At 35.3% G+C, this 27,939-nt stretch overlaps 3 protein-coding genes across 3 annotated transcripts; 2 read left to right on the plus strand and 1 right to left on the minus strand.

The window, feature by feature from the left end:
• The first annotated feature begins 5,587 nt into the window (after positions 1-5,587).
• Positions 5,588-10,961, plus strand: LOC132610381 (bifunctional TH2 protein, mitochondrial-like). The gene is made up of 6 exons (XM_060324683.1): positions 5,588-6,268; positions 6,689-6,797; positions 7,914-8,204; positions 8,327-8,741; positions 8,836-9,102; positions 10,039-10,961. Exons 1-6 carry the CDS (start codon positions 6,078-6,080, stop codon positions 10,449-10,451), a joined length of 1,686 nt encoding a protein of 561 aa, XP_060180666.1. The 5' UTR covers positions 5,588-6,077; the 3' UTR covers positions 10,452-10,961.
• A 7,079-nt stretch (positions 10,962-18,040) lies between these two features.
• On the plus strand, positions 18,041-21,964 carry LOC132610387 (MDIS1-interacting receptor like kinase 1). Its single transcript, XM_060324686.1, has 2 exons — positions 18,041-21,318; positions 21,412-21,964. Exons 1-2 carry the CDS (start codon positions 18,657-18,659, stop codon positions 21,822-21,824), a joined length of 3,075 nt encoding a protein of 1,024 aa, XP_060180669.1. The 5' UTR covers positions 18,041-18,656; the 3' UTR covers positions 21,825-21,964.
• A 463-nt stretch (positions 21,965-22,427) lies between these two features.
• LOC132610388 (auxin-responsive protein IAA13-like) lies at positions 22,428-27,939 on the minus strand. Its single transcript, XM_060324687.1, has 5 exons — positions 27,432-27,939; positions 23,946-24,268; positions 23,455-23,590; positions 22,987-23,054; positions 22,428-22,909 (listed from the first exon to the last, which is right to left on the minus strand). Exons 1-5 carry the CDS (start codon positions 27,758-27,760, stop codon positions 22,857-22,859), a joined length of 909 nt encoding a protein of 302 aa, XP_060180670.1. The 5' UTR covers positions 27,761-27,939; the 3' UTR covers positions 22,428-22,856.

Below are 27,939 nucleotides of genomic sequence, written 5' to 3' on the forward strand. Positions count from 1 at the left end.
CAAGAATCATTAAATAACTTTTTTTTTTTTCTAGAAACTGAATATCAATGAGTTGACATTATACATCACATTGAAAGATGCATGTACAACTGGTGAATGTTCAAATGGTAACTTATTGGCAACGTCAACTTCAACTGCTATACAATGTCAGGCCATATAAGAAGTACAGATTGCTCCAATTGCTATAGATGCAATAGACATTGTTGATATTGTTATGATCGATTACGAAAACGAACGAGATAGCAATGGAAGAAAATGTATAATAAATGATCCATTTGACAAAGAAATTGTGGAAGGTTAATTGTAGTGGGACAAAGATACAATATCTAGTGTGATGAGACACTACGCGACACGAGAGAGATTTCAATTTATAGTCCATAGATCATCTACAACAAGGTATGGTTCCTGCCTGTAATGTGTGTGTGTATATTACTAGTGTATAAATGTATGTATAAAAATGAATCACTAGTGTATATGTCTGTAATCAGTGTGACATTGCGTATGCTGCTTATATATTTCAATTAAACCTGCACATTGTCATTTATATGTTTTAAATAGCTATTGTCTTACATGTATCGGTGAAAGTTGCAAATGAATTTGATTTATTAGAGAATCTATAAATGTGTTCTTGTTAAGGTTCATGACCATAGAGATATAGGCGTGAAAGTGACTTGAATAGGCAAGTAAGAGCTCGAGAGGTTCTTACGATTAATATTAACCCTGTTAATTTGTAAACTAGATAAATCATTTACCCATAGCCCTGGAGTATTTTCTCTTACTGAATTTAATCTTACTTATTTACTTTACTTGTTTATTTTCTAGTGTTGTAATCTTTTTAATTAATAAAAATCACTTTTAAGAAATTGTTTGAATAAATAATTAGCATTAGTTTAATTTAGTAAATGTTAATCACAATTCCCTACGAGTTCGACGCTCTAATATCATCACTATATTACTTGTAAGACGATCGCATATATTTGCATGTGCATTTGAAAGCACCAGCAGTATAATTGACGATAATATTTAATTTTTTTTTGAATAATAAAGGAACAAATAAGACCCTTTTTTCTATAATAATCTACAACAACTTTAGCAAAAACGTAGAACCGACGTTACTTGTGCTGTCAACCGCAACCACCGCGATCACATTACGTAGTTCTTCTTAACTGTCTGAATCATGCAGTTCCTTTCTACTTTGCTTAAGTCCAAAAATTCCATTCACAATCATGCAATTTATGGATGGTATTATTCACTCCTCATTAAGGTTACATTATTATTATTATTATTATTATTATTATTATTAACAGAGAGTCGGTTTCGTCGAGATACAACATATTTGAGGTACCAACACTTCTGACGGATGTGCAATATTTTATATGGTATGTACCCGCATCCATTATTTGTTTTAAATACAAAGCCGTATGTGATCATGTTTATTTTTAGTTCGTTAAGAAAATAATGATTTTTTCCTACAATTAGAAGTAATTTAAATTTAAAATTCTTATTTTACCCTAATTAAAAGTTTGTTCAATCACAAAAATGTTATGATATGCATGTTTAAGATCACAAGTTTTAAAATTTTTTTAGCCGTATAATTATTATATCGTGTTTGAGACCATAATTTTTTTAAAAAAAATACTCTAAACTCTATCTAATTGAATGGGTTCACGTAAATTAGAATGAGGAAGTACATTTTAAACTCATAACATTTATTTATTGTCATCCTATGAATGGGAAGGAAAGAGCAGAATGTTTCAAAAGAGAAGAAAAGAGTTCAAGCTGTGCGAAAGAAACAATCTCACACTGTTTAACAGTTTTTTCTCTTCATTTTCCTTTCCAACGAACGATACATATTACATCATGGAGTAATTAATATCTATAAAATTATTGAAAGTTGTAAATGTACCGTTTGTATAAAGTAATTCCCACTATAAATCATACAGTTCCATTTAAGCATATTTTGCTTTAAGTATAAAATAATTGAATTGTTAGATAAATAAAATAGTAATGGTCATTACAGTGTTAAGATGGTAATGGTGGTAGAGGAAAAAGAAGTATTAGCGATGAAATAGCAACTGGAGGAGAAGATTAAATTGGGCTAGAGCGTTGAGGTGGCATGCCATGTGACGTTTATCTCATTAAAATGGCAGTGCGACATAGAATTAATTATCCACATTCACCTTGGACGGGCCTAAGAGAGGAGTGGTGTATTTGAATCATTAAAGTAATGTCGGAGGTATTTTTGTACGGATAATATAACGGAAGGTTAAACATTCATTTTCGCATAGTAAAGGGAACCTTTTTCCCTATATTTTAAAGGGCACTTAGTAAGTAAATTAATTATGTGAAAAAGTTATACTCCCTCCATCTCAATTTATATTAAGGTGTTTGACTAAGCACGAAATTTAAAAATGAAAGGAAGTTTTTGAAACTTATAGTTCAAAATAAGCCAAAAAATATTTATGTGGCTATAAATACCTTAAACAAGGCTAAAATGTAGGAATGACAATGGGGCAGGACGGGGCAAGACAAACTGTTAACGGACATGATAGTGAAACTTTTAAACGAGTTAGGACAGAGCGGGACCGAGCAAGATCCGTTAATTTTACATTTTTTTTTGCGCTGATTGCCCTTCTTTTGGGGTGATCTTTAAATTTTGCCCCTCATATTTGTGGTCTTTAAATTTTGCCCCCCATATTACTGGTCTTTAATTTTTGCCCTTCGTGTTGCAACCCTGAGCTTTCGCGCAGAAATCATGAGGTTCTGGGTTCGATCCCCCGCTCAAGCATAAATTAAAAAAAAAAATCGCAAGGCAAGGTTTGGGCCGCGTGTATGCCGGACCTTACGCTTGTTAAGGAATAACCAAAGTTATGCCGGACCCGGCATACTCATGCCTTATAGGTAGACTTGGCATAAGTATGCCGGGTCCGACATAACTTTGGTTATTCCTTAACAAGTGTATGCCGGGTCCGACATACTTATGGGCAGACTTTTCGTTAAGCCTTAACTAAAAGTATTTTCCTAGTTATGCCTCATGGGGCAAACTTTTAGTTAAGACATAACTAAAAGCATGCCCCATAAGACATAACTTTTCCTTAAGACATAGACTTTGTTTTATAAGGCAAACTTTTAGTTATGCCTTAAGGAAAATTTCCGCCTTATGGGGCAGACTTTTAGTTAAGGCATAACTAAAAGCATGCCCCTAAGGCGAAACTTTTCCTTAAGGCACAAACTTTGCCTTATAAGACAGAGCTTATAGTTATGCCGGGTCCAGCATAACTTTAGTTATTCCTTAAGGAAAAGTCCTGCCTTATGGGGCAGACTTTTAGTTAAGGCATAACTAAAAGCATGCTCCTAAGGCGGAACTTTTCCTTAAGGTATAAACTTTGCCTTATAAGGCGGAACTTATAGTTATGCCGGGTCCGGCATAACTTTAGTTATTCCTTAAGGAAAAGTTCCGCCTTATGGGGCACGCTTTTAGTTATGTCTTATGGGGCACACTTTTAATTAAGGCATAACTAAAAGTTTACCTTGAAAAGTAAAAAAAAATACATATATATATATATATATATATGCCTCAAGGCAAAGTCTGCCCCCATCGGCAAACATAACTAAAATTCTGCCGGTGGGGGCATAGCGAAATTTAAACTCTGTCTTGCGATTTTTTTTAAAAATCTTTAATTGAGTGGGGGTTCAAACCTGAAACCCATAAATTTTAGCCGAAGGACAAAATTTAAAGATTACAAATATGAGGAGCAAAATTAAAAGACCACCCCAAAAGAAGATTTAAATGGGAGTGGTGGGTTTTGAAGAGGAATAGGCCCAAGCCCACAGAAGTTAATAGGAAACCACAAGCTGACTTCCCGTGTAAACTCCGATGCATCTTTTATCATTATATATTCACTGTTATATAAGTTACTGCCAAAAATTTATTAGGTGCCGTTTGCCAATAAATATAAAAAACAAATTTAATTTTTTTGGAATTCTTGAAGTTGGAGTTGGAGTTGGAGTTGTGTTTGACCATAGTTTTTGAAATTGTAATTTTTGGTGAAATATAGTGTAAAAAAGTGATTTTTTTTTAAAACAAGTTTTTCTTGTTTTTGGTATTCCGGAATATAACTCCGGAGTTGTATTCCGAATATTTATGGCCAAACGCCTAAAAGTAAAAAAAGTGAAAAAAAAATTCGGAAAAAAGTGAATAATTTTTTTGGCCAAACGGCTACTAAATATTTAATGAGTGCATGACATTTCTAAGATTTAGACTTTTCTTAATATTTAGAGAAATTCTAAATTGGATTTTTGAATCAAGCCACTTGCCGTTAGTCGTTAGACGAATAAGTCAATGGACTAATAAAATTCTTACAGCGACTCAAATGGAAAAAGCTAGCTATAGAACTTGTAGAAAATTTTAGTTTCATTACAAGGGTCTTCATTGTCCGAGGAAATGGATTTTACTAAAGTGTTATTTTTCAGATGGTCATATTTTCCTATTTTCCTCAAACATTTGTTATAGAATCGAAGTAAATTTTACATCACTATTTATTGATTCATTAAATTGTTTCTTGCATTGAATATAAAAAACGTAAAAGAAAACCAAATATTCTGTAATTAATGTAAATCTGTATTTAGAAGGAAAATAATTATTCTAGAATATTTCTAGATAAAAAAATAGATACTATCATTAATGTAAATCATAAAGTAGAAGGAAAGTGAATTTTAACAACACTGTGGTTAAATTTGATTATATTATATAAACTCTACTCTATAAGGTTCAACTAAATTTTTTTAATAAAATACTGCAAATAAGAAATAAAGAGGAAAAATAATATATAATTAAGGTGCGGACGGGCAGGACAAGGCAAAATTTTGAAAAAAATGCTAAGTGGGACAAGGACAAGGCAGGGAAAAATCCTAATAGGTGAAGACTTGTCCTGCACGCTATTCCTATTTACCTTCCTGATAAAATAGAAAGTTTAAAGTTAATAATTAATTATTAAATACAAAAAAATGTTATTATTTTGAATTTACTAAAAATGAAAGGGGGTTACATAAATCAAGAGGTAGCAATTTAATCAACCCTAAGATCTTATTCATTGTTTTGACTTTTTAGATTAACAATCTAGTACGTAGTAATTTAATCAATTCTAACATCTTATTGATTGTTTTGACTTTTCAGATTAACAATCTATAATTAAAAAGTGAAACTTAATAAGTTGTTTAATTGTGTGAAAACAGAATCATAGTATTAGTAATTACTTCCTCCGTCTTAATTTACGTGATGTAATTTAATTGGATACGAAATTTAAAAAATAAAGGAAATTTTGAATCTTATTTTATGATTATAAATCATCCCGTTAAATATAAAAAGTAAAATTTAAAATTAAATTATTATCATTTTTTTTGTTTTTGTTTTGAGACCGACTAAAACACAAGCATGAGTTATAGATTGTGAGAGAGTGACTACTTTGATTGACCAAGAAGGATAGAATAAAGGGGGTAGTTTGAATGAAAGTACAGTAGCAGTTAGGTAGTCCGTATGGTATACCTGCAACTTGCTTGCCACAGCATTTAGTGCTGCTGTCCCCAATTAACGCTAACCCCAAACTCTTCTTTTCAATTCTTGATTTTGATTCCTTGCTTTCTCCAACACGTCACGGTTCTTCTTCTTCTTTCTTCTCTATCATCTACAGTTCTTTCTTAGGTCGACGACCATTCAATTTACCCCATCTGTGACCAAATTTAGACTTAGTCTCCTAACCTTTCTTCACTTTTTCCATAAACGCGCATTCCCATTTCTCTTCTACACCCACAATCTATAAAAACATAGACTTTTCCTCACTTCTATTACACACCCTTTTCCTCTTTTTCAAAGAAAGTTAGCAACTTTTCCCCTCAACTTGGGCACGTCTTGACTAAATTACATCACACAAACATAGGTGTTTTGGATAAATCTAAACGGGTCAAAGTTTTCTAGGAAGTTATAACAGCTTTTGTTTTATCAAGTATTGCTGCTACTTGTAGTGAGAAGATAAGATTAGTTTGGGAAGTTGGATATTGTGAAAGGGTAGATTCTTGATATGGAAGGATTCCAAGCAAATACAGATGATGGTGGGATAGCTAAGAGGCTTTGGGTCAAATTCAAGACTGAATCTTTATGTGCTCTTTATACTCCTTTTGTGGTGTGTTTGGCATCTGGGACTTTGGATTCTAAATCATTTCTTCACTGTATCTCTCAAGATGTCTATTTCCTTCAAGCTTTTGCTCATGCGTAAGCACCCCTTTTACCCCCTCACTTTATATGGTTTTAATAGACCAATTATTGAGTTAGGGAATGGATATAGAGAGTTGATTTTGCATATGGTCACTCAACTAATAATATTGTCTTAGAATGTCAGTTGAAAGAGATTCGAATCAAGAAGAAAGGTAATTCTACGAGATAATAACTATTAGTTGAGTGACCATCTAAATAGTTATTATCTTAGACAGTCACTTTCTTTATTGAAGGAAACTGGAATCAAGAAGACAATAACTATTACTTGAGGGACCATCTAAGAAATAAATCCTGGATATAGAGGATACTTAACTTGGTATTGAGGGGAAATTGTAATGGCTGTTGCATATGGTTATAATGGTAAATATGGTGAATTTTATGGAATCTGTTGATTAATTATTTTGTTCTTTTTAACAGATATGAACAAGCAGAGGATTATGCTGATGATGAGGATGATAAGGAAGCTATTCATGATCTGAGAAAGCGTGTCTTACGGAAGCTTAAAGATCAAGATGATCTTGTGCGGGTAAGCTACACCTATGTTAATCTCTGTATTCATATTGAAATTGATAGAACATAATAGGATGATGGTAGCAACTAGTAGATTTAGCAAATGATAATGTTGTTAGGATTAAGGCTCAAGTGGTTATTGTTATATAAATTTAATGGTCTTATTAGAGACTTGTATCGCAGGTTAGTGTAGGGGTGTGAGATCTGGAATTGAGGCGGAAAATGTTTTCGTGGAAATTAAGTGGTTTCTTACTTATTTTTTAGTGTTTGGTTACTAAGCATAAAATATTGTCCTAAAAGCATTTGTGTATAATCTATTCAAACACTATGGAGGTTGGGGCGAGCGAAGGGTGTGTGGGTGGTGGGATGGGGGCGGGGTGTTGGAGCGTGCAAAGGAGACAATCAAACATTTTCCTCAATTTTAAGGAACTTGTTTTCCGGTAGAAAATGTTTTCCAAAAATTTTGACCTGGGAAAATTGGAATACCAAACACACCCATAATTGATTAATTTTTCATATTATAGTTCAGGCTTAACCATTTGAAAGTAAACATTGACTAGGTCTCTTCTTGTATTTTCTACTCAGGCTTGTAATATTGATTGGTAATTTAGAATCATAAATAGAAATAGATTCTTTAGTTGAACTCAAGAGGGCCGTGTTCATTTTTTTTCCTGCGACTCAAGCCTTAGTTGATTAGGTTCAAATTGAGTTTCCTTCTTTTCCATTTTCCCATTGGGGAAAAAGGGAAGGTTGAAATTCCTCCATCCCCCAATCTTATCTCGTCTTGTGCTTTTTGAAAAGGGTAGTTTAATCGAACATGAATTTTGCTGGATAAACTGTTGATCTAATAATTTATCTGTTGGTAAATTTGGGGTACTGCTAGAAGATTTTTTTAGAGTTAGAAGCTCACTCTTTAATATGTCCGTAAGTTATGAAGTGAAATACGACAAAGAGAAGAAAGATGAGAGTCCAGTGGTTTGATGGACTGTTGCACACTTATCTGAACCTTTTCTAAAAGTTCAGAATTTTTTTTCATGGAATGAATAAAGGCCAAAAAGCGTCTGTTCTTGCATTAATAAGTATTTATTGGTAATGTCCATTCTTCAGTTTTAAAGGATATATCATGATGCAGGAATGGGGCTTTGAACTTCCAAAAGTCAGCACTTGTGACAGTGCCACAGTTAGATACACAGACTTTTTGCTGGCCACGGCAGCAGGAAAAGTTGAAGGGGAAAAAGGTCGTGGTAAAATCGTGACTCCTTTTGAGAAGACAAGACTTGCTGCCTATGCACTTAGTGCAATTGCACCCTGTATGAGGCTTTACAGCTATCTTAGTACAGAGATCAAGGCTGTTCTAGTCCCTGAAGAGAGCAATAACATCTATGAGAGATGGATCGACTGTCTATGTTCAGAAAGTTTTGAGGTGTGTTTGATTTTCGAAATATGCATTGTCTTTTAATTGTGTATGGACCTCTTAACCAAATGCCAAGTATTCTACTAGTTGAAATTTGTCTAACTGCTCTCGTGTAATGATTCTGTACTTAGGCATATGCTTCAAGGATTGAGGACTTGCTGGATAAACTAAGTGTTACCTTGACTGGCGAAGAACTTGATGTCGTGGAAAAGCTGTATAACAAAGCTATGAAACTTGAATTGGAATTCATCTCTGTTCAGCCAATTACTCAGTCCACTATAACCCCTATTTCTCGAGTACAAGAGCCAGCAGGAGGCAATCTTACTATGTTTTGTGATTTCGACATGACGTGCAGTGCTGTTGATTCCTCTGCCCTTTTGGCAGATGTTGCTATCATTGCAGCAGCAAAGAGTGATCTGGATGATTGCGAATCCCCATATGCTCGTATATCTGCAGCTGATCTTCGGGCCATTTGGAGCAGTCTTTCCAGCAAGTATATTGAGGAATATGAGCAATGCATAGAAAACATCATACCTAGTGAAACAGGTATGTAGTCTTCGCTTGTTCTTTTGATAGATGCCTCTTTGTAGTCTAATATCACGACAATGAGAAGCCCTAAGACATCTCCAATTTATCGCAGTTGGGAGATTTGATTATGAGGGTCTGTGTAAAGCACTAGTGCAGCTATCTGATTTCGAAAGTAGAGCAAATGATATGGTGGTTCATTCTGGTGTATTAAGAGGGTTGAGTCAGGAAGACGTAAAACGGGCTGGGGAACACCTTGTTTTCCAAAACGGTTGCAAAAAAGCTTTGCAAGAAATTTTGGGAAGTGAAAACCTGCATGCAGATCTTCATGTACTGTCATACTGTTGGTCTGGAGATCTCATCCGATCAGCTTTTTCATCAGGTATGCTTGTTTCAGCTCATTGACTGATCATGTACTTCATTATATTTTCAGATCAGCCATTACGTCATAAAAATCACCAATATGAAAGTTTTGAGGGCTGAAGAGTGGATATCTGAGTTATAAAGATAAGAATTTTAGATGACCCATGCAAGAGATCCCAATGAAGGATAGAGAGTTCACTAGAGAAGATTATGTGTCTCATTGAAGGAGAAAGTTTACGAGTAGAGAATGTTAGGAATTCTCTAAGATTGATAACCAAAAATAGCTAGTGAGTATCTTTGCACTCCATTAACGCATTATCTGGAAAGATATAGATTGCTGCAGAACACAAAGCAAAGGAAACGTCTCCAATGTTTAATAATTAACTGGCTGAATGTGATCAAAGCGGGAAAAAGAGTTTTATACCAACCCAAAAAAATGTAGAAAATGCACACGGGGATTGGTTAGTTGATAATTCATGCCCGGTATTCTAGAGTTTAATCAAATAGTGCAGATGTGAACACTAATGAAATAAAAAAGAACTTGTGGATGGAACTAGGTTGTGTACCAATAGATGCAGGTATTTTTCTTTTGATGAAGTAATGGTATTTCATTGAAAAGCATCAAGAAGATGCATAATTACAAATTACAAAAAACAGAAGTACTGAAGTGCAAAAAAGAGTTTGATGCCCCTTTACAATGTATCGATCTATCAATAGGGAGCTAACAAAACCCAAAAATCGGTCAGTTTAACTTGAGACAGCAAAAAATGGTTAAGTAAACATTTAGCTTTGAGAGAGTGATTTGGAGTTGAAATCCCGTCATAGATTCAGATATTCTTATGCCCCGCTCCTGTGGTCAAAGCAAAAACTATGATATCTGGAATTGTTTTTGTGTTAGATATGGGTTTATTTCTTGAACTTTAAGCTGTTGGCTGATATTCTCTTCCATTAGCAGGGGCCTTGCCAGTGTTAAATGTGCACTCAAATGAGTTACCTTATGAAGGATCTGTTACCACTGGTGACATGATTAAGAAGATGGAATCTCCTATGGACAAGCTTCAAGCTTTTAATGACATCCTGAAGTCCCGTGAGAATAATGGCAAACATACTATAGTTTATGTTGGAGGTTCAGTGGGTGACTTGCTTTGCCTGCTCAATGCAGACGTGGGCATTGTGATTGGTCTAAGTGCTGGCCTCAGGAAACTAGGTGAACAGTTTGGTATTTCTTTTGTTCCATTGTTCTCTGGTTTGGTAACAAAACAGAGAGAACTAGCTGAAGGTCGCTGTTCTGGTTGGACGGGGATGTCTGGCATTCTTTACACCGTGTCCAATTGGGCTGAGATACATGCATTTGTTTTGGGATTATAACAAGCATATAGATAGATTATATCGTCTAACATGTGGCTACTAATCGAACTAATAGATTCCATGTTTCAGTCCTTGGTCATTTTTTCGTCGAGGACTAGTAGGCTGTGTCAAGTTGTACTTTACTGGGTGATTTTTAGTGGCCCAAGGCAATTCTCACTCAAGGCGGTTAGTATTATACTTTGTTTTCTTTGTGCTACTCACCTCTAGTCCGGTGCATCTGCTTCTTGTTTCGAGCAGGCTGATTACTTTCTCAAGCTTTTAGAGTGTGAGAGAAGTATGAGACTCATTGTGGGAATGCTACAGTGAATTTGTTAATGTGTAAATTCTGAATATGAGGTGATTTATTAGGAATCTCATTTTCAGGATATTGTTGCTTCACATATATTTTAGTAAGGCAGCATGGAAATGTCAATTGTTTTTACAGGTTATTTACTTGTAAACTCTTTTTTTTTTTTAAAAGCTATTTACTTGTAAACTGAACTAATTGATTTGAATTATTGTTCACTGTCATACTGAGATTTTTTTGGCTATCTTTTTCCCTTGAGTTATGAACTAATGATGGGAATGTCTTAGTTTATCATTTGTTAAATGTGTATCTCATGCGAGGTTGCCTTATGACTGTTAGCATCTAATCGTTGGATATTTGAGATAATATTTCAAACTTAGGCAGGAGGAATCTAGATTTCCAATATTTGATTCCTGGAGGTAATTACAAAAGATTATTTTCTTCTGGGAACACTAAACCAAATTTTTACATGTTCTCTACAGTGTCTCTTAACTGGTGGAGTAGTATAAGTTAGCAATCAGTGTAAAAAATGTTTAATTATAATGAATGCCTTCGTAGTACTGATCTTAACTACTTTCTTGAATTGATTGTTCCCTACACATATGCTGTCTACTTTATTGAAGTAGTTGGCTATAAATTAAGCCATAACTTTAAAAGGACAGCAAACCGAAAGATTGCTTCGCGCCGTTTGTCAAACAGATTAACAGAAAAAAAAGGGAAAAGCTACCCAAGGAAACATAGCATAAAACCAGAAAAAGCTCCTTATGAGTTATGTCATTGTTTATTTGTCCCTATCAAAATTAATTCTCTTTTGCTTTACTAAATTAGCTAGTAATAATAGTAATAAAATCACTTAGTAGGCTCCATGCCTATTAGCATATTTTTTCTAAAAACAATTCCTAATTTGAATGCACTTCATAAAGTAGATGTTACTTCATATAACAAGCATTAAATAACTTTTTTCACGAAAACTTAAACAAATAGGAGTAATAATTTGTTGTCATTACTAAGATTTGGCACCATTATTCATACTTCATACATTTTTAAAGGAATGGCCTCATTATTAGTTGTCGCGTCAAGCATTTTTTGTTTAAGTCTGACGTAGAATACTTTAAACAAAAAATTAGATGTGTTAACCCCTCCCTTAATCTTAATGAAGGCACTCTCTTGGAAATAAGAGGGAGTAGTATTAAATTTGCACAACGTTTTGACGTTTCTTTTTTCTTTTCCTAATCTTTTTGTAGGGATGTAACACGTTAGTGAGTAAGACTACTTGTCAAGCACGTGCCACATGTGGAGCCACTGTGATTTTGTTTTTGTTTTTCCATCAATCATTCAATTCTTTCTGTTTGGAAAAAGAAAAATAAAAAGCATTTGTGTATGGGTTGTACATTTGGTGCACATAACCCCATGTGGATTATGGATGCCTATTTGCTCCCACTCCCATCTCTCCCACATCAAATCATTGAGAATCCTCTCATTTTCGTATCATTAAATAATTTGTTTTGTCTAAACAGATTAGAAGATTAGATCAGCGAATGTGAATGTCGAATAAGTACGTAAATATATAATTTTTGTAATTATCATGTGCTAATCACTCACTAACTACTACTACTACTCCGTTACAAAATAGAGCAAGTGACAATTAAAAAGACTCGCGACTTGCAAACTACATGTTAGAATCACTAGTCTAAGTGCAGAGACAGATCTAGAATTTGAAGGTGGCGGGTGCCACTATTTTCTTCAATGTACATCTTGTTAGAAATGTATATTTGAGTCGGATCCATCTCTTTTTAATTTATTCGGGTCAAATTAATAGGTTTTTTTTTTATTTGCAAATATGAAAATTACATCTCAAAAATCAAGAAATGAACATAATTAGCATCTTAAATAAGGAATCACACTCATTAACACCCATTAACAACAGAAGTAAAATCAACATTTTCACCAAGGACTTGCATCTCTTATGTATATTAAAAAAAAATGAATTTGCACAAGTAAAATAACATCTTCAATAAGAGAATTACACCAATCAAAATAAGAAAAATAATAGAAAAACTCTTCAACAGGTAAATACACCCCATAAGTAAATGTAGAATTAGATAAACTACAAGTTCTCAAAAATAAATCATAAATTTCATATTTTTTCTAAGCAGTGATTACAAAATTTTCATCACAATTTAACTAGTAAAAGTGATTTAAATTGAAATTATACGTACTCTAATTCATTTCTCATTTTATTATTCAGTATTCCAATTCATTTCTCATGTTATTTATTGCTTATTAAGAGTGTCCTAAGTCAAATCTAGACAAGTAAACATGGACGGAGGGAGTAATAAACAAAAGAAATTATAAAAAAAAAAAATTGAATATTGATCTCAATCCAAAATTCCCATTGAGACCCAAGTTTTTCGATTTAAATACTCACATATTTGAGATTAAGATAAATGTTTAATTTAAGGGATTTTGAAGTTTCTATTTGTGTGTTCTCGCTAGAGATCACAGATAAAATAATAGAAAAGAGGAAAGGTAATATAAATAATAAAAAGATAAATAGAAAATTGGGAGGGCCGAAAAGGGAATTACTGGTACAAAGAAAGTAAACAGCGCAAAGAAAAATAGGAGTCGAAAAATATTCAAGATAGATTCAAACTTGTGTCAGCCAGTCGTGACACCTTTGTCTAATTTGCGATTGGGGGTGGCAGGATCAAATATTTAACCTAATTTAAGCAAAATACAACATAAGTATATAAAAAATTTATTAATCGAGAGGGTGTCATGCCACCTCACCCTAAAGGGCGGATCCACCTCTGTCGAAGTGCAAAGCAAGAAAATATGTATAGCTAAAATAATATTTGTAATGGACTATATATAAAAATAAATTGCAAAGCTTAATAGTTCGTCTATCCATAATAAAGAAATCAGACACAAAATAGATATTATATTTTCGAAAAATGAGATATTTATTCGATCTGCCTTGCGTAAATAATGAAAAGACTTTAGTTGGTCGTTCCATTTGAGGACGCATCTTCTAACGTATGCAGGTTGGAATCCGCGACTTAAGTAGCACAAAAAATAAAAGGTTGAACCAAACTAGTACAAAAAAAAAAAAAAAACATAAGTAGTATTCACGCACGTTCATGCGTGAAAGGACCAAACTGCAAAAATGCAGCTTGACCCTTTCACGCACAAAATTCATGCGTTAAAGGACCAACTTGCAATAATACCATATACTCCTTTCACGCACTAATTTCATGCGTGAAACCATTTTATCCTTTCATGCATTGATGGTTTTGCTCACTGCCGACCAGTGATATCCATAGATGGTACGCATGTATATGGTGCCTACGACATCAAGCTCCTAATTGCAATAGGAATGGATGCCAATGGGTCAATATTTCCTCTTGCTTTCGCAATTGCCGCTAACGAGAGCAACGACACATGGGGGATCTTTTTGACCCATTTGAAAACTCATGTTATTAAGGATCGTACCGGCATATGCGTGTTGTCTGATCGTCATAAAGGCATATTGCACAATATGGCTAATTTACCAGGGTGGCAGCCTCCCTTTGTTTACCATCGCTATTGTTTAAGGCACTTGAAGGCAAATTTGCAATCAACGTTTCACAATGGCACTCTAAACAAATTGATGTGGGGGGCTGCGATGGAGCATCAACAACGAAAATGGGCTGCAAAAATGGATCCGATCAGGGCAGTGAGTGAACCCGCATATATTTGGTTGATAAAGCTCGAAGTTGAAAAATGGACGCTTCATGCTGATGGAGGCAAAAGATGGGGCATGCTCACAACAAACAGCTCAGAATCTTTCAATGGCTTGCTGAAATCAGCTCGAGGACTACCTGTCACCGCAATGGTGAGAATGACTTTCAAGCAGGTTGTGGAGCGATTTGTTGTTAGGACAAGGCAAGCTAGAGCGATATTAGCCGACGGCGGGACATGGATGCCAAAGCCCTTCAAAATTATGGAGCATTATAGAAAAAAATGTGAGCACCACCAAATGACCGAGTATGACCCAATTCGACATGTCTACGAAGTTAGGACGGGTTATCACAACGGTAAGGGTGGCAACGTGCATAACGTTTATGAGGCAACAAGAACGTGCACTTGTGGTAAGTGGCAAACGTATCACATGCCGTGTTCTCATGCTGTCAAGTGCTTCGAGAGAATGAGAAAAACGGTAACAAGTTATGTGGCGGGGGAATACAAGGTCCACAGTTACCTTAGAGCATATTCCGGTCAATTCCACTCACTTGGTAATGAAGCTTATTGGCCAAACGAGCCGTTTTCGATGGTTGCTAACAAGGATTACATCAGAAAATTGGGCATTAACTCACGAAGTCGTAGAGCCAATCAAATGGATGTTAGTGAAAGAACTTATTCTCGCAAGTGCTCTACCTGTAAGCAATATGGCCATGACAAGCGTTCCTGTGGGCAACAAGGCCGTGGTAGTACAAGCACCTCTCGAAGTAATAGAGTCTCTAGAACTTGAAAATTGTATTATTATTGTAATTTATTATTGTATTACTTTGAATTAGTATTGTAATTAGATGGAATGAATTATTTTTAAATTAGTATAAACCTCTCGTATTGAATGAATTATTATTAAATCAAATATTTATATTTGAACATTCAAATATAATAAAACACTTAAATCAAAACCCTATAAATAGACAAGTTTCAAAACTTACTTCGGGGCACCTTAGAACCCCTAAAACGGTTATCCAAACGTTTAGGTGGACTTGATGTAATGAGCCGACATTATTGTACGCAAAAAAAGATATTAAGTTTTATATAAAATATTGATATTTTGGGATTTTGAAACATGACTAATCTTTGCCCAAAGTATGGAAAAAAATGTGATTTGAAAGGTAAGACCAAAAAAAAAACTGTGCTGCTTCACGCATGAAATTAGTGCGTGAAAGGAGTATATGGTATTATTGCAAGTTGATCCTTTAAAACAGTCAAATAATGCTCCATTCACGGACTAAATTCATGCGTGAAAGGCAAAATGGTTTCACGCATGAAATTAGTGCGTGAAAGGAGTATATCCTATTACATTTCATGCGTGCAAGGAGTATATGGTATTATTGCAAGTTGGTCCTTTAACGCATGAATTTTGTGCGTGAAAGGGTCAAGCTGCATTTTTGCAGTTTGGTCCTTTCACGCACGAATTTCGTGCGTGAATACTACTTATGTTTTTTTTTTTTTTTTTTATACTAATTTGGTTCAACTTTTTATTTTTTGTGCTACTTAAGTCGCGGATTCATGCAGGTTGGGCAAATTTAGGCAAAATGATAGAAGTTTTAAAAGATTCAGTTCTCAATATAATTTTGGACACACACACATATATATATATATATATATATATATATATTGACTCCTTAAAAATCCAATAAATTTGGTTTATTACCCATAAATTCAAAATATTTATTGCTAGATAAGGAGAATTAATATATTCCCTGCAAATAATAAAATATTAAAAGTATTCATAGATTCTTCATTCTTGTAAATTTTAACATGTCATTTTAATTCTTAAGAACCTGTCATTAATCATAAAATAGCATGCAAAATTTAAAGAGCGTAAAAGATATAAATATGTGTCAATGTTTTTCAAAGATATATATGTAAAAAAAAGGTATCATATGAAATTGGGAGTATAAAAAATGAGAAAGAAAAAAAGACGGAGTATTAAGGTTTTAACATCAATTCTCTCTCTAATAATTGGGAAAGAAGAAAATTGACAAGGAAGCTGCAGTTTCACATGGCCTCCATACAAATCCTTCACCACTTTCACTACTTGAGAAGCCAAGAAGCATCACATAACAAAGTGACACACCACTCACTATTTTTATAATTAGAAAAAAATAACCTCAAATGCTCCCACATGATTCCATGTGAAATTTTCTGTTTTGGCCTTTGTTTTACTCTATTTTTAAATGAATAGGTACAGTTGGTGCCCTCAGACATAGTCCCCTTCTTTTATCAAATTTCCTCCATTGTGCCTATCTGTTTTATCTACTTTTAGTTTAGTTAACTTTCTATTGATTTGACCACCCTTCAATATCAGGGAAGAGTCATATTGTTAAGATTCAGACAAAAAAAAGGGTCATGTTATTAAGATTCAGATAAAAGAAGAGTTCAAAATGAAGAGTTCAAAACTTTTATGCATATATCTTTCAGTACAAGTATGGTATACGAATAAGTTCCGGCCAGAATGATTGAGAAAGATGATAATTAAAAAAACTTCAACCAGTTAAACCGCTTGCATCACAATAATAGTAAAGTTTCAGTTATGAACATGATTTGATCATCCTATTCATTTATTTGTGTATGAAAAAGGTTGCGAGTCGGTTACAAATTTTTCTGTCGTGTTGATTCTTGATATTACCTCTTCGAATAGAAGTTTCTTGGATCCAGATTAATAATTGAACAGAAAACGAGGGTAAGGCCCTTAACTAGATTTGTTGCATAGCTTTAGAAAAGATAATTTTAGAAAGTTATCTTTTTCTAGTTACATCTTGTGACTACTTTCTGATTTGTTTCAAATCTTCAACACAGTTGAAAAAAAGTTCTAAGTCATGTGCGTGGACAATACTAAAAATAATGCACAATCAGGTCACTTGTAAAGTAATTACAAATAAATTTTTATTTGTAAACATTAATCAGTAACCTCATTAAAATTGTAATGACTTGTTATTACAAGTTAAACGACACTGATAGTAACAAAAACTTTACTCCGTGAATATACATCTAGCTTAGATCCAAAGGAAAAAAAAAATAGTACAATAAGGTTATACTGTTTTTGGGTAGTTATGTTTGTCAACCAGTACAGTCTTGTTAGTCTTTATAATTAAAAAAGGGTAACTCAAACTTTGAGAATAGAGTAGAGTAACCTTCACTCGTAATTAATCTTGAAATCTTTGTCATTCACATGAGTTAACAATACCTTTGTCCTTAAGAAAGCTGCCTTTCCCTAAATTCTCTGACTATGCACCTTTTTGCCCATCGACCATGTAGGTAAATTAAGCCATCTTTTACAAAAAGTTATCCACAAATAGAGAGAGAAGAAAGAACTAATACCTGAAGATAGATTTAGGATTTTTATTTTTGTAAGACATTCACAACACCTTTGTGACAGTATACAAAAACCTAACATAAATATGTAATTTATTTAAAATTGTTCAACTATATACGTGCAGATAGAGTCGCACAAGGTTAAAAATAGTTATATGCAACAATAACAACTATATTTCAATCTCAAGCAAGTTGAGGACGTTATGTGAATCATTACCGTCCATGTCACCATGTTTAAATCCGGTTACAGTCCAATATCATACAAATTTAATTTCTCTAGTATTAAAAGTCCTCTATATTTTTACTGGCCTAAATCTCCTACCAAAAAGAACTTAAACACAATAGAAGGGGAAAACAAAATAAGAACATTTACCCTTACGGTGGTGATGCAAAACTAAGTTGACTATGAGAAGGAGAAAAAGAATTAACTGATGAAAACATGAAGAAGAAGAACACATTCTCTCCATGTTCGTTGTCGGAGTCACCTAAAATAAAGTCCAAATATTTCCCCTGTCAATATATTATTTGCATATATTAACACAGCTGTTTGTTTGCAGAACCCAAGATCTCACGACCTATCTATCCCTTTTTCTTAACTAATCCCCATGTGAGCTTACTATTTTACTAACTCCATTAATATTGTACTATACTTATATAATTGTACTATACTTATATAATATTACTAATACTCTTCTTCTTTTTCTTACCTTCTCTTCTTCCCCTCATATCCCACCTTGTTGGCCCCATCATCTCCCTCACAATCATGATGCAATGCTAGCAAAGAAATTACTAGCAAAAGAGTGTGTAAGCAGAGGAAAAAAATAATGAATTTGCTTACTGTTTTCCTACTGTTCTTGTTCAGCTGTTACGTTGGTTTTGCTAACGGGGTAGTTGGAAAAGTTGAGTTGAGTGATGAAGTGTCTATTCTACTTTCTATTAAAGAAAGCCTCGTTGATCCGTTGGATCAACTCCGCGATTGGACAGTGCCCAAGAATGCAGCTGCAGGGAACATTTCGGTTCCCTGCAGCTGGAAGGGAGTTGAATGCAACTCTGATGGTGCAGTCGAGAAGCTTGATCTATCCCACATGAATCTCACTGGAAAGGTATCTGATGATATCCAAAAGCTGAAGAGTTTGACTTCTCTCAATCTATGCTGCAATGGATTCTCATCACCATTGCCAAGAAGTTTCTCGAATCTCACTGCATTGAAAAACATTGATGTGAGCCAGAACTACTTTGTCTATGGCTTCCCTATTGGTCTTGGAATGTCACCAGGCCTAATGTACTTGAATGCTTCGAGTAATAACTTCTCGGGCTATCTCCCTGAGGATATCGGAAATGCATCATTGCTCGAGACTTTAGATTTTCGAGGGAATTTCTTCGAAGGTTCAATTCCTAAATCTTACAAGAATTTGGGGAAGTTGAAGTTTTTAGGCCTTTCAGGGAATAATTTGACTGGCCACATTCCAGGAGAGCTGGGGGAGCTTTCGTCGCTTGAGACTATAGTTCTGGGATACAATACTTTTGAAGGTGGAATTCCAGCTGAGTTTGGAAATCTGACCAATCTCAAGTATCTTGATTTGGCTATTGGCAATCTTGGAGGTTCAATTCCTGCTGAGCTGGGAAAGCTGAAGCTGCTCAACACGGTTTTCTTGTACAAGAACATTCTAGAAGGCAAGATTCCACCAGAGATTGGCAACATGGCTTCATTGCAGCTGCTTGATCTCTCCGATAACATGCTTACGGGTGAAATCCCAGCTGAAATTTCTGACCTTAAGAATTTGCAGCTTTTGAATTTGATGTCCAATAAATTATCAGGCTCAGTTCCTTCTGGGATTGGAGGTTTGCCTCAGCTGGAAGTGTTTGAGCTATGGAATAACAGCTTATCAGGTCCTTTGCCAAGTGATCTTGGCAGAAATTCACCATTGCAATGGGTGGATATTTCATCCAACTCATTCACTGGCCCTATCCCAGAAGGGTTGTGCACCAAAGGTAACCTCACTAAGCTTATCTTGTTCAACAATGCTTTCTCTGGTCCAATTCCAGCAGGTTTATCAACCTGCACGTCCCTTGTTCGTGTAAGAATGCAAAACAATCTTCTTTCCGGGACAATCCCAGCAGGTTTCGGTAAACTGGAGAAACTCCAAAGGCTGGAACTGGCAAACAATAGTGTAACAGGCCAAATCCCAAGTGATCTTGCTTCTTCTACCTCTCTCTCTTTTATTGATTTCTCTAAGAACCACCTTCAGTCTTCTATTCCTTCATCCATTCTTGCAATTCCAGCTCTTCAAAATTTCATAGCCTCAGATAATAATCTGGTAGGTGAAATCCCGGATCAATTCCAGGATTGCCCTTCTCTTGCTGTTCTGGATCTATCCACCAACCAATTCACTGGAGATCTTCCAGCTAGCATTGCTTCCTGTGAGAAGTTAGTAACTTTGAACCTTCGAGACAACCAATTAACCGGTCCAATTCCAAGAGCAATTTCCATGATGCCCACATTAGCTGTTCTCGATCTATCCAACAATTCTTTAACTGGTGGAATACCTGAGAACTTTGGCAATTCCCCAGCTTTAGAAATGCTGAATGTTTCTCATAACAAACTAGACGGTCCTGTCCCGGCTAATGGCATGTTAAGAACAATCAATCCGGATGATCTTATTGGCAATGATGGTCTCTGTGGTGGCGTACTTCCTCCATGTGCTCACAATGCAGCATACACATCAAAGCAGAAGAGCTTGCACGCGAAGCACATTATTGCAGGATGGCTAACCGGTGTGGCAGCTCTTTTACTTATTGTTACAGCAGGTGTTGGAGCTAGATCTTTATACAAGAGATGGCATGAAAACGGAAGCTGCTTTGAACGAAGGTTTGAGATGAGCAATGGTGAATGGCCATGGAGGTTGATGGCATTCCAGAGGCTGGGATTCACTAGTAATGACATATTGGCTTGCCTTAAAGAGTCAAACGTCATTGGAATGGGAGCAACGGGGGTTGTATACAAAGCTGAAATGCAATGCCAGAATACAGTTGTTGCAGTAAAGAAGCTATGGAAATCTGCAACTGATATTGAGATGGGGGGTAGTGAAGATCTCGTAGGTGAGGTGAATGTTCTTGGAAAATTGAGGCATCGAAATATTGTCAGGCTTCTGGGGTTCCTTCACAACAATAGGGATGCAATGATAATATACGAGTATATGCAGAATGGCAGCCTTGGAGAAGCTTTACATGGTAAACAAGCAGCAGGGAGACTGCTTGTTGATTGGGTCACTCGATATAATATAGCAGTTGGAGTGGCACAAGGCCTTGCTTATCTCCACCATGATTGCCATCCACCAGTTATTCACCGGGATGTCAAGTCAAATAACATACTGCTTGATGCAAATCTAGAGGCAAGAATTGCAGATTTTGGATTGGCAAGAATGATGCTCAAGAAGAATGAAACAGTTTCCATGGTTGCTGGATCTTATGGATACATAGCCCCCGGTAAGTCCTTGATGCACACTTCCCATTAATGTTTACCCTGGATTAATCTTTATTAATATTTGACAATCGTTTACATGGATGATGACTTTGCAGAGTACGGGTACACGTTGAAAGTGGATGAAAAGAGTGATATTTACAGCTATGGAGTTGTTCTCATGGAGCTCCTAACGGGGAAACGTCCTCTAGATCCTGAATTCGGGGAATCTGTTGACATAGTAGAGTGGTTTCGGATGAAGATCCGAGACAATAAATCATTAGAAGAAGCACTAGACCCGAATGTAGGAGCAACACAACATGTTCAAGAAGAAATGTTGTTAGTTTTAAGGATAGCAATTCTATGTATAGCCAAACTCCCTAAGGACAGACCTTCCATGAGGGATGTTTTGACAATGCTCGAAGAGGCAAAGCCTCGGAGAAAAAGCAGTAGCAACAGTGGAGGTAGTCATGTTACTACTAACAAAGATAAGCCAGTATTTAGTACATCACCTGTAAATGGCCTTCTGTAAGAAGTCATGTCCCATTTCCTGTTTGGGTTCATTTTATTTGTAATTGTCATGTAGTATTTGACTTGTATTTAGAAGTTCATACATCGATTCTTGTATCTGTAGAATTTAAGGCAGTACAGGCAGCATTCTTCCTGCTGAAAGTGATGTTTTACTATTTTTGTTTATCAAGTAAGAAAAAGTTATTGATCGAATAATAGAATTTTAACATAGAGATAATTCTCTAATCAAGATTTTGAATTGTATTACTCACCTTAAAAAACCAACTCAAATCAAAAAGAGCTCGTTTTATCAATAAACGTGCTTAAGATATGCAACATAAGAATCCAAGGAAGGTTATTCTTGTCCAGAACTCCCCCCCTCCAAACACACACACACACACACTCTTTTCTTTTTCCTCCCACCAAACTCATTTTCAGAATTTTCTTTCTTCCAACCAGCATGGCAAAATGTGCAGTTCCAGCACACTCCTCCATGGCTAAGCTATAATTTCTTCCCAAAACTTCTGACAATCAAATAATTCAAGTTATATAGACAACAGATCTTGATCCAAGCAATAGTTGCAGAAATACTAATAAGAGAATACAAGAAATTGAAATACAAACATGACACAATGAAAGCTTGTATCAAAACAAACAAAAAAGGTTCCCAGTATGAACCTAGCAAACTTTCCTTTCAACAACATTAGCGTTCATCTGTTTCAGGGTGAGGCAAGCTCATCATCATACTATAGTATAAATGGACACATCCATGCTTCACAAGGGCGGAATGCAACTTTCTCTGAAGATAGCGTAGTGTATGACATATACATGCATCTTCTGAAATCCCGCAAAAGGGCCTCTCCTCCCAGAGAGTGGGGTAAACACCGTGTGGTAAAAAAACTAGAAAAGTGACAAAAAAATAAAGCCAATAAGGTCACGTAGGACCAGTTTGTTACTGAGAAAATTATTTTTACCATCCTCTATAATTTCCCTCTGTACTTCATCCTTCAATGGGAGTCTTCTTTATCTTTTGAAAGTAGATTCTTTATCGGACTTATGTAGGCTTAGTCTTCTGTCTTCCACCATTTCTTTCCATGAAACTAGGAGCTGAAATTTCAACAAGAATTTGGTCAGCATGAAGTTATGTCAGTTTTTATCTGTATGATATATGACTCAACACGTACATGTACCGAGTCCATTGGCATCAGATGTCCTCATGATTCGTAGTCTCTTGACTGAGCTAATAAACATCCTGAAACAAACAACGAAACAAATAAGACGACCATATGAAAAACATGGGTACATTTTGTCAGTTTCCATACAGCAGAATGTTGTGTGTTCTAAAATAAGCCAGAAAGCACAGAATCACTAATTACTAGGAAGCCAAAGCTGAAACAAAATTCAGCCATCCCCAACCGTTTTATTAGAACATAGTAAGTATTTAAATCCCCCATGTTGAGCCAAATTGCCAAAGTCATGTTGCAAACAATCCCCCTATTTGTTTGAGCATCTTCTCCATTCATATTCACTTTGAGAAAACAAAGGTTCAGACATATATCTGTTGATTTTCTCAATGCATTTTATAAACAATAATTAGGTGTATTTTAGTTGCCATTGTGCAGGAGGAGCAAAGTAACAGATGCATGACATACTCCCATGGAACATCACCAACAAGCATCCAGTCTCCATCTTTGTCTTCGTAAGTTAGCACAAATTCAGATGATCCATCTATTAATCTTGAAGACGACGCTGTTTCTGCCATGACACCTAGCTCCTGTGCATTTGATGCTGGTAGCAGACAAAAATTGCTAACGTCAGACACCGTGGAAAATGAACCTTAAATACTAGGATAGAACTCCAAAGAATTGTTTAAAAAAAAAAAAAATATTAAGTAAGGATGACAGATTTATCAGTTCCCCCCGGTCAGGCTCAGAACATATGGAGCTGCAAATATTTCCAACAAAAAGCCATAGTTTTTTACAACCATGAACATTGTTTCCTGCAATACTCATTGTATGATTCATTCAGCTTGTAAAGCAACTAAAATAGTCGATCTCATTATCGTTTATGGGATCTCAGGGGGAATATCTGTGGTAACACTTACCATTTTCAGATTAAAGTGCTAGGGAGAAGAACGACTCACATCTTGCACAAACAGTCGTGCTGGATCTTAAGAACATGTCGTCTAGAGTCCGTGCCAAGTTCACATAGCTGCTATGAGCATTCAGATCTACTTTCCTTCCAATTGTAACTCCATCCATATTGACCTTCACAAATAGGGAAGTCTTGACAAGCCCTTTCTCCTTTGCAAAGCTGTTGATCTTGCTGCTCCCAGCATCAGTGATAGTATTTTTGCTTTTGCATTTCTCGGACGTCCGGGAAAATTCTTCTGTGAGTGGTGATTTTGTCTGGTTAACTAGGGTGTTCATCCTATGAGTTCTTATAGGAGGCCATCCAACAACCTGACTGCATTATTGGATTTCAAGCAAAAGTTAAGTAATAAATAAAGAAAAAGAAAGAGTACTATAAATCTAGAGTATGTTTAAACAGCTTATTATAGTCTACTCACTAAATAAATGCACCATCTATATTTGTTTGTAAGAAAAAAAAAGAATTTCCTCTGATGTAGCACAAATTTCAAATACGGAAGTTAAGTGTGCAATAATAGTGATGCCATAGTTTAGTCATAGGTGGAAGACGATATTTGTTTTCAGGGATGCCAAGTAGCATAACAATCAAAAGGAGCATACATGAAAATAATGTCAGATCCGAGATGAACTTTAAGAGTAAGTGACCCGGAACACATCCTAAGCTCTATAACTAGAATACCATCTGTCGAGACCGTATCTACACCAGACATTTTTCTTACATCACACACACATCATTCGTCGAGTTTTACATAGAAGAGAGGAGTATAAAATTGTCATTCAAATGAACCATATTCATATGAACATAGTGATAATGTAGCATGTCTTTAATTTTTAAGAAGAAAAAAAAAGATCAATTAGAATCCTGAAGTAGCATTTTACATTTCCAGAAGGCCACCCTTTGTCCGCAGTCAATATAGAGTCACACATCTGATTAAAAGATGGATGCTTGTGATGCTCACAGAAGTAATAATGATATAGAATAACACCACATTACGTACCAAATGTATAAACCATAACAAATACTTCGTATATAGTATGCACAATAAGCTTGCTCGAAAGGGATAAAACCTAATACCTCCATCCCCAGACATAGTAGAAGTGCAATTCTTTAAGGAATAACATAACTAAAAAAAGCACCAAAATTATGTAATCACGTCCTTGAATGAACAATTATCCATAAACCTATCTATTGGTTCGATGAAACCATAACTTTTTGAGTCTGAACCTAAGGAATGTTACAGAAAGATGCAACTTTGTGTATTGAGAAGGTAAGGTAATTTTAGGATAAATTAGCACAAAAAGTGTGCTATTACAACTGTACACCAAGATGTAGCTTTTGGCAGGACATCAATGTCAAAATCTTCTACCAGGAAGTTTTATTATGCAGGCTCTAGCCAACCACCAATCGTGAAAAATGAAAATGAGCTCAGTATACCAAAGAACACCCTCTCTTTTCTATGGGAGGATAACCTTTTCTTTTCTCTTTTATATTGAGCGTAGACATTTCTGCCGAGAAACCAATTCATGTTGGCTTGATAAGATTAAAATAATTCATATACTTCCAACACAGGAGGACCCACTGTACTTTGATGTATACCTAATTCTCTCTCGAATTTATCATCCTGGAGATGGAAAACTCTCTCACAACAGCTCATCTTATCCTAGTGTCTAAAATACTATAACAGACTCATTACACAAGAAAAGGTTGAGAAAAAGAGTTTGATCTAAAATGACTTATAATATGAAGAACATTATCTCCACATCAATAGCAGGGGAGCCATATTAATAATAAACAACTTAAGAATAAGAAGCGTATGAATTGTTGTTAGTTGGCATTGCATGCGCAAAAGCCAGAAAGAGATTGTGGATGTTTCCTACTGCATTGCAGTTATGGTATTCCCCATCTTCAACATTCCATAGGTGCTTCCTACGACAGTTCGCCAAGTAGGAGGATGAAAACATTGGATGCTAAGAGAAGAAACAAGTGGAAAACCGTCCCAACATGTATTTTTGGCTACTATTAAGAGAGGAATAGAAGAACATTTAAGGAACTAGAGAAGTTTTTACTAAATGTCAAAATCTCTCTCCTGCTTCGTTTGTTCTTTTGTTTTTTTTTTTCCTTTTTTATGTTTGTTTAAAACATAATTTTTTGGGAGGCCTGCTGCGTACTTGCACAAAACTACTTTTGTCATGACCCACTTGGTTTGGTATGTCAACAGAATTTTCAAAAAGTGAAGCTCCTCTAAATCATGACTTTCTACACATCCAAAATACTGCTTTCGTGAAAACAGGATGGTCGGAATTGTATCATATCATCTAGAAGAGGCTAGGCAGTTTCTATAAAGTAGTAAAGAATACATCCATCATCCATTCACCATTCAATGGAAATGAGAAGGAAACCCAAATCTATGAGAAGAACCTCTGTCCTGCAAAACTCCCAACCTTCTAGCTGGAAGCTTGCCATTGTTTGAATGAAAAACTAAAACAAGAGAACTTCCAGTTACTTTCCATTTCTAATTACCAGACTGTTGCCTTCCTTTTTGAAGAAAATGTTTTTTAAAGGTTCTTACAAAGTAATCTTTGTCTAGCATCTTCAAGAATTCTATTAGTTTAGATTGATTCAAGTTGTTAGAATCATCGATCAACATGACACCGATCGCATTGTTAGTATCATTTCCAATAAAAACCAGAGATGGTGCACCAAAACAAGATACCAGTGTTATTTGTGTGTGCATCCTGTGACATAATAAAAAATCAACTTGACATCTAAGCCCCATTTTCCTTCCACTTAAAATGTGTAGACCCCACTCTCCCGTCAACTCTTTCTCCCAGAACAATGTTTTTTGCTAGTTGATGTCAGATTAAACCTTCAACTTCATGTCACCTCAAACAAGATTCTTCCTTTAGATGAATGGACAGAAATATTTAATTAGTATTGGGTATTTTAGTTTAGTACAATATCTTACCACCAGGAAGAAGTACAGAGAGATATAGAAGTATATAGACAAGATAAATGCTTCATCATAAAAAAGAACTAAAAGAAAACACACTTCATCATAGGCATCCGATTCCTCAAGAACCAAATGTAGAGCAATCAACTGTATCTTGTTAAAATCAAACAAGGTGCATTAAGAAAAGCAAAGTCTTTAAAAAAGGATAAAAATTGACACATAATTACATCAAAGAACCATATTAGAACAATAAAAATTAGAGGGCTAATCCAAAATCTTTGCAAAGCATGAAACTAACACCACCACAATAACAACAACATACCCAGTATAATCTATCCCGCAAGTGGGGTCTGAGGAGGGTAGAGTGTACGCCCTTACCCCTACCTTTGTTTTGTGGGGGTTGTTTTGTGGGGGTAGAGAGACTATTTCCTAAAGACACTCGGCTCAAGTAACGCATATCAAAACAGTTTTAAAATGAAACTAACAGCTGATCATACAATGCAAAATTGATTGCAGAAATAGTCATACCTGACACTAGAACGGGGAGGTGAAATAGAATCAGCACCTCTCTTAGTACCACAAGAAGCATTATTAGCTTTATTAGCTGAAGAAGATGAACAAGAAGATGATGAATTAGAACCCAAACAAGGAACATCTTTAGCCATCAAGAATTTCCCATATTTAGACTTAGGAACAACAACAGCACCACCAAGACTAAGTCCAAGACCCAATTCAAGTTCAGACTCATCAGGATATGAGGATGAAGAAGCTTCAGATGATAACACCATAGTATTCTCTTCTTTTGACACGGTTGAAATTGAACCACCTAAGTCCATTAAACCAAGTGTGCCTTTCATCAAAATTTCAAGTAAATGGGGTTTCTTGATTTTTTTTCAGTTGGGAAAGAAGAAAAGAAAAAGTTTTTTCAAGAAAATGGGGTTTCTAGATTTTCAGTTGGGAAGAAGAAAAGAGAAGATTTTTTCAAGAAAATGGGGTTTCTTGATATTTTTTCAAGAAGAAAAAGAGCAAATGGTAA

The sequence above is a fragment of the Lycium barbarum genome, chromosome 9 (assembly GCF_019175385.1).
Source record: "Lycium barbarum isolate Lr01 chromosome 9, ASM1917538v2, whole genome shotgun sequence".
Lineage (NCBI taxonomy): Eukaryota > Viridiplantae > Streptophyta > Magnoliopsida > Solanales > Solanaceae > Lycium > Lycium barbarum.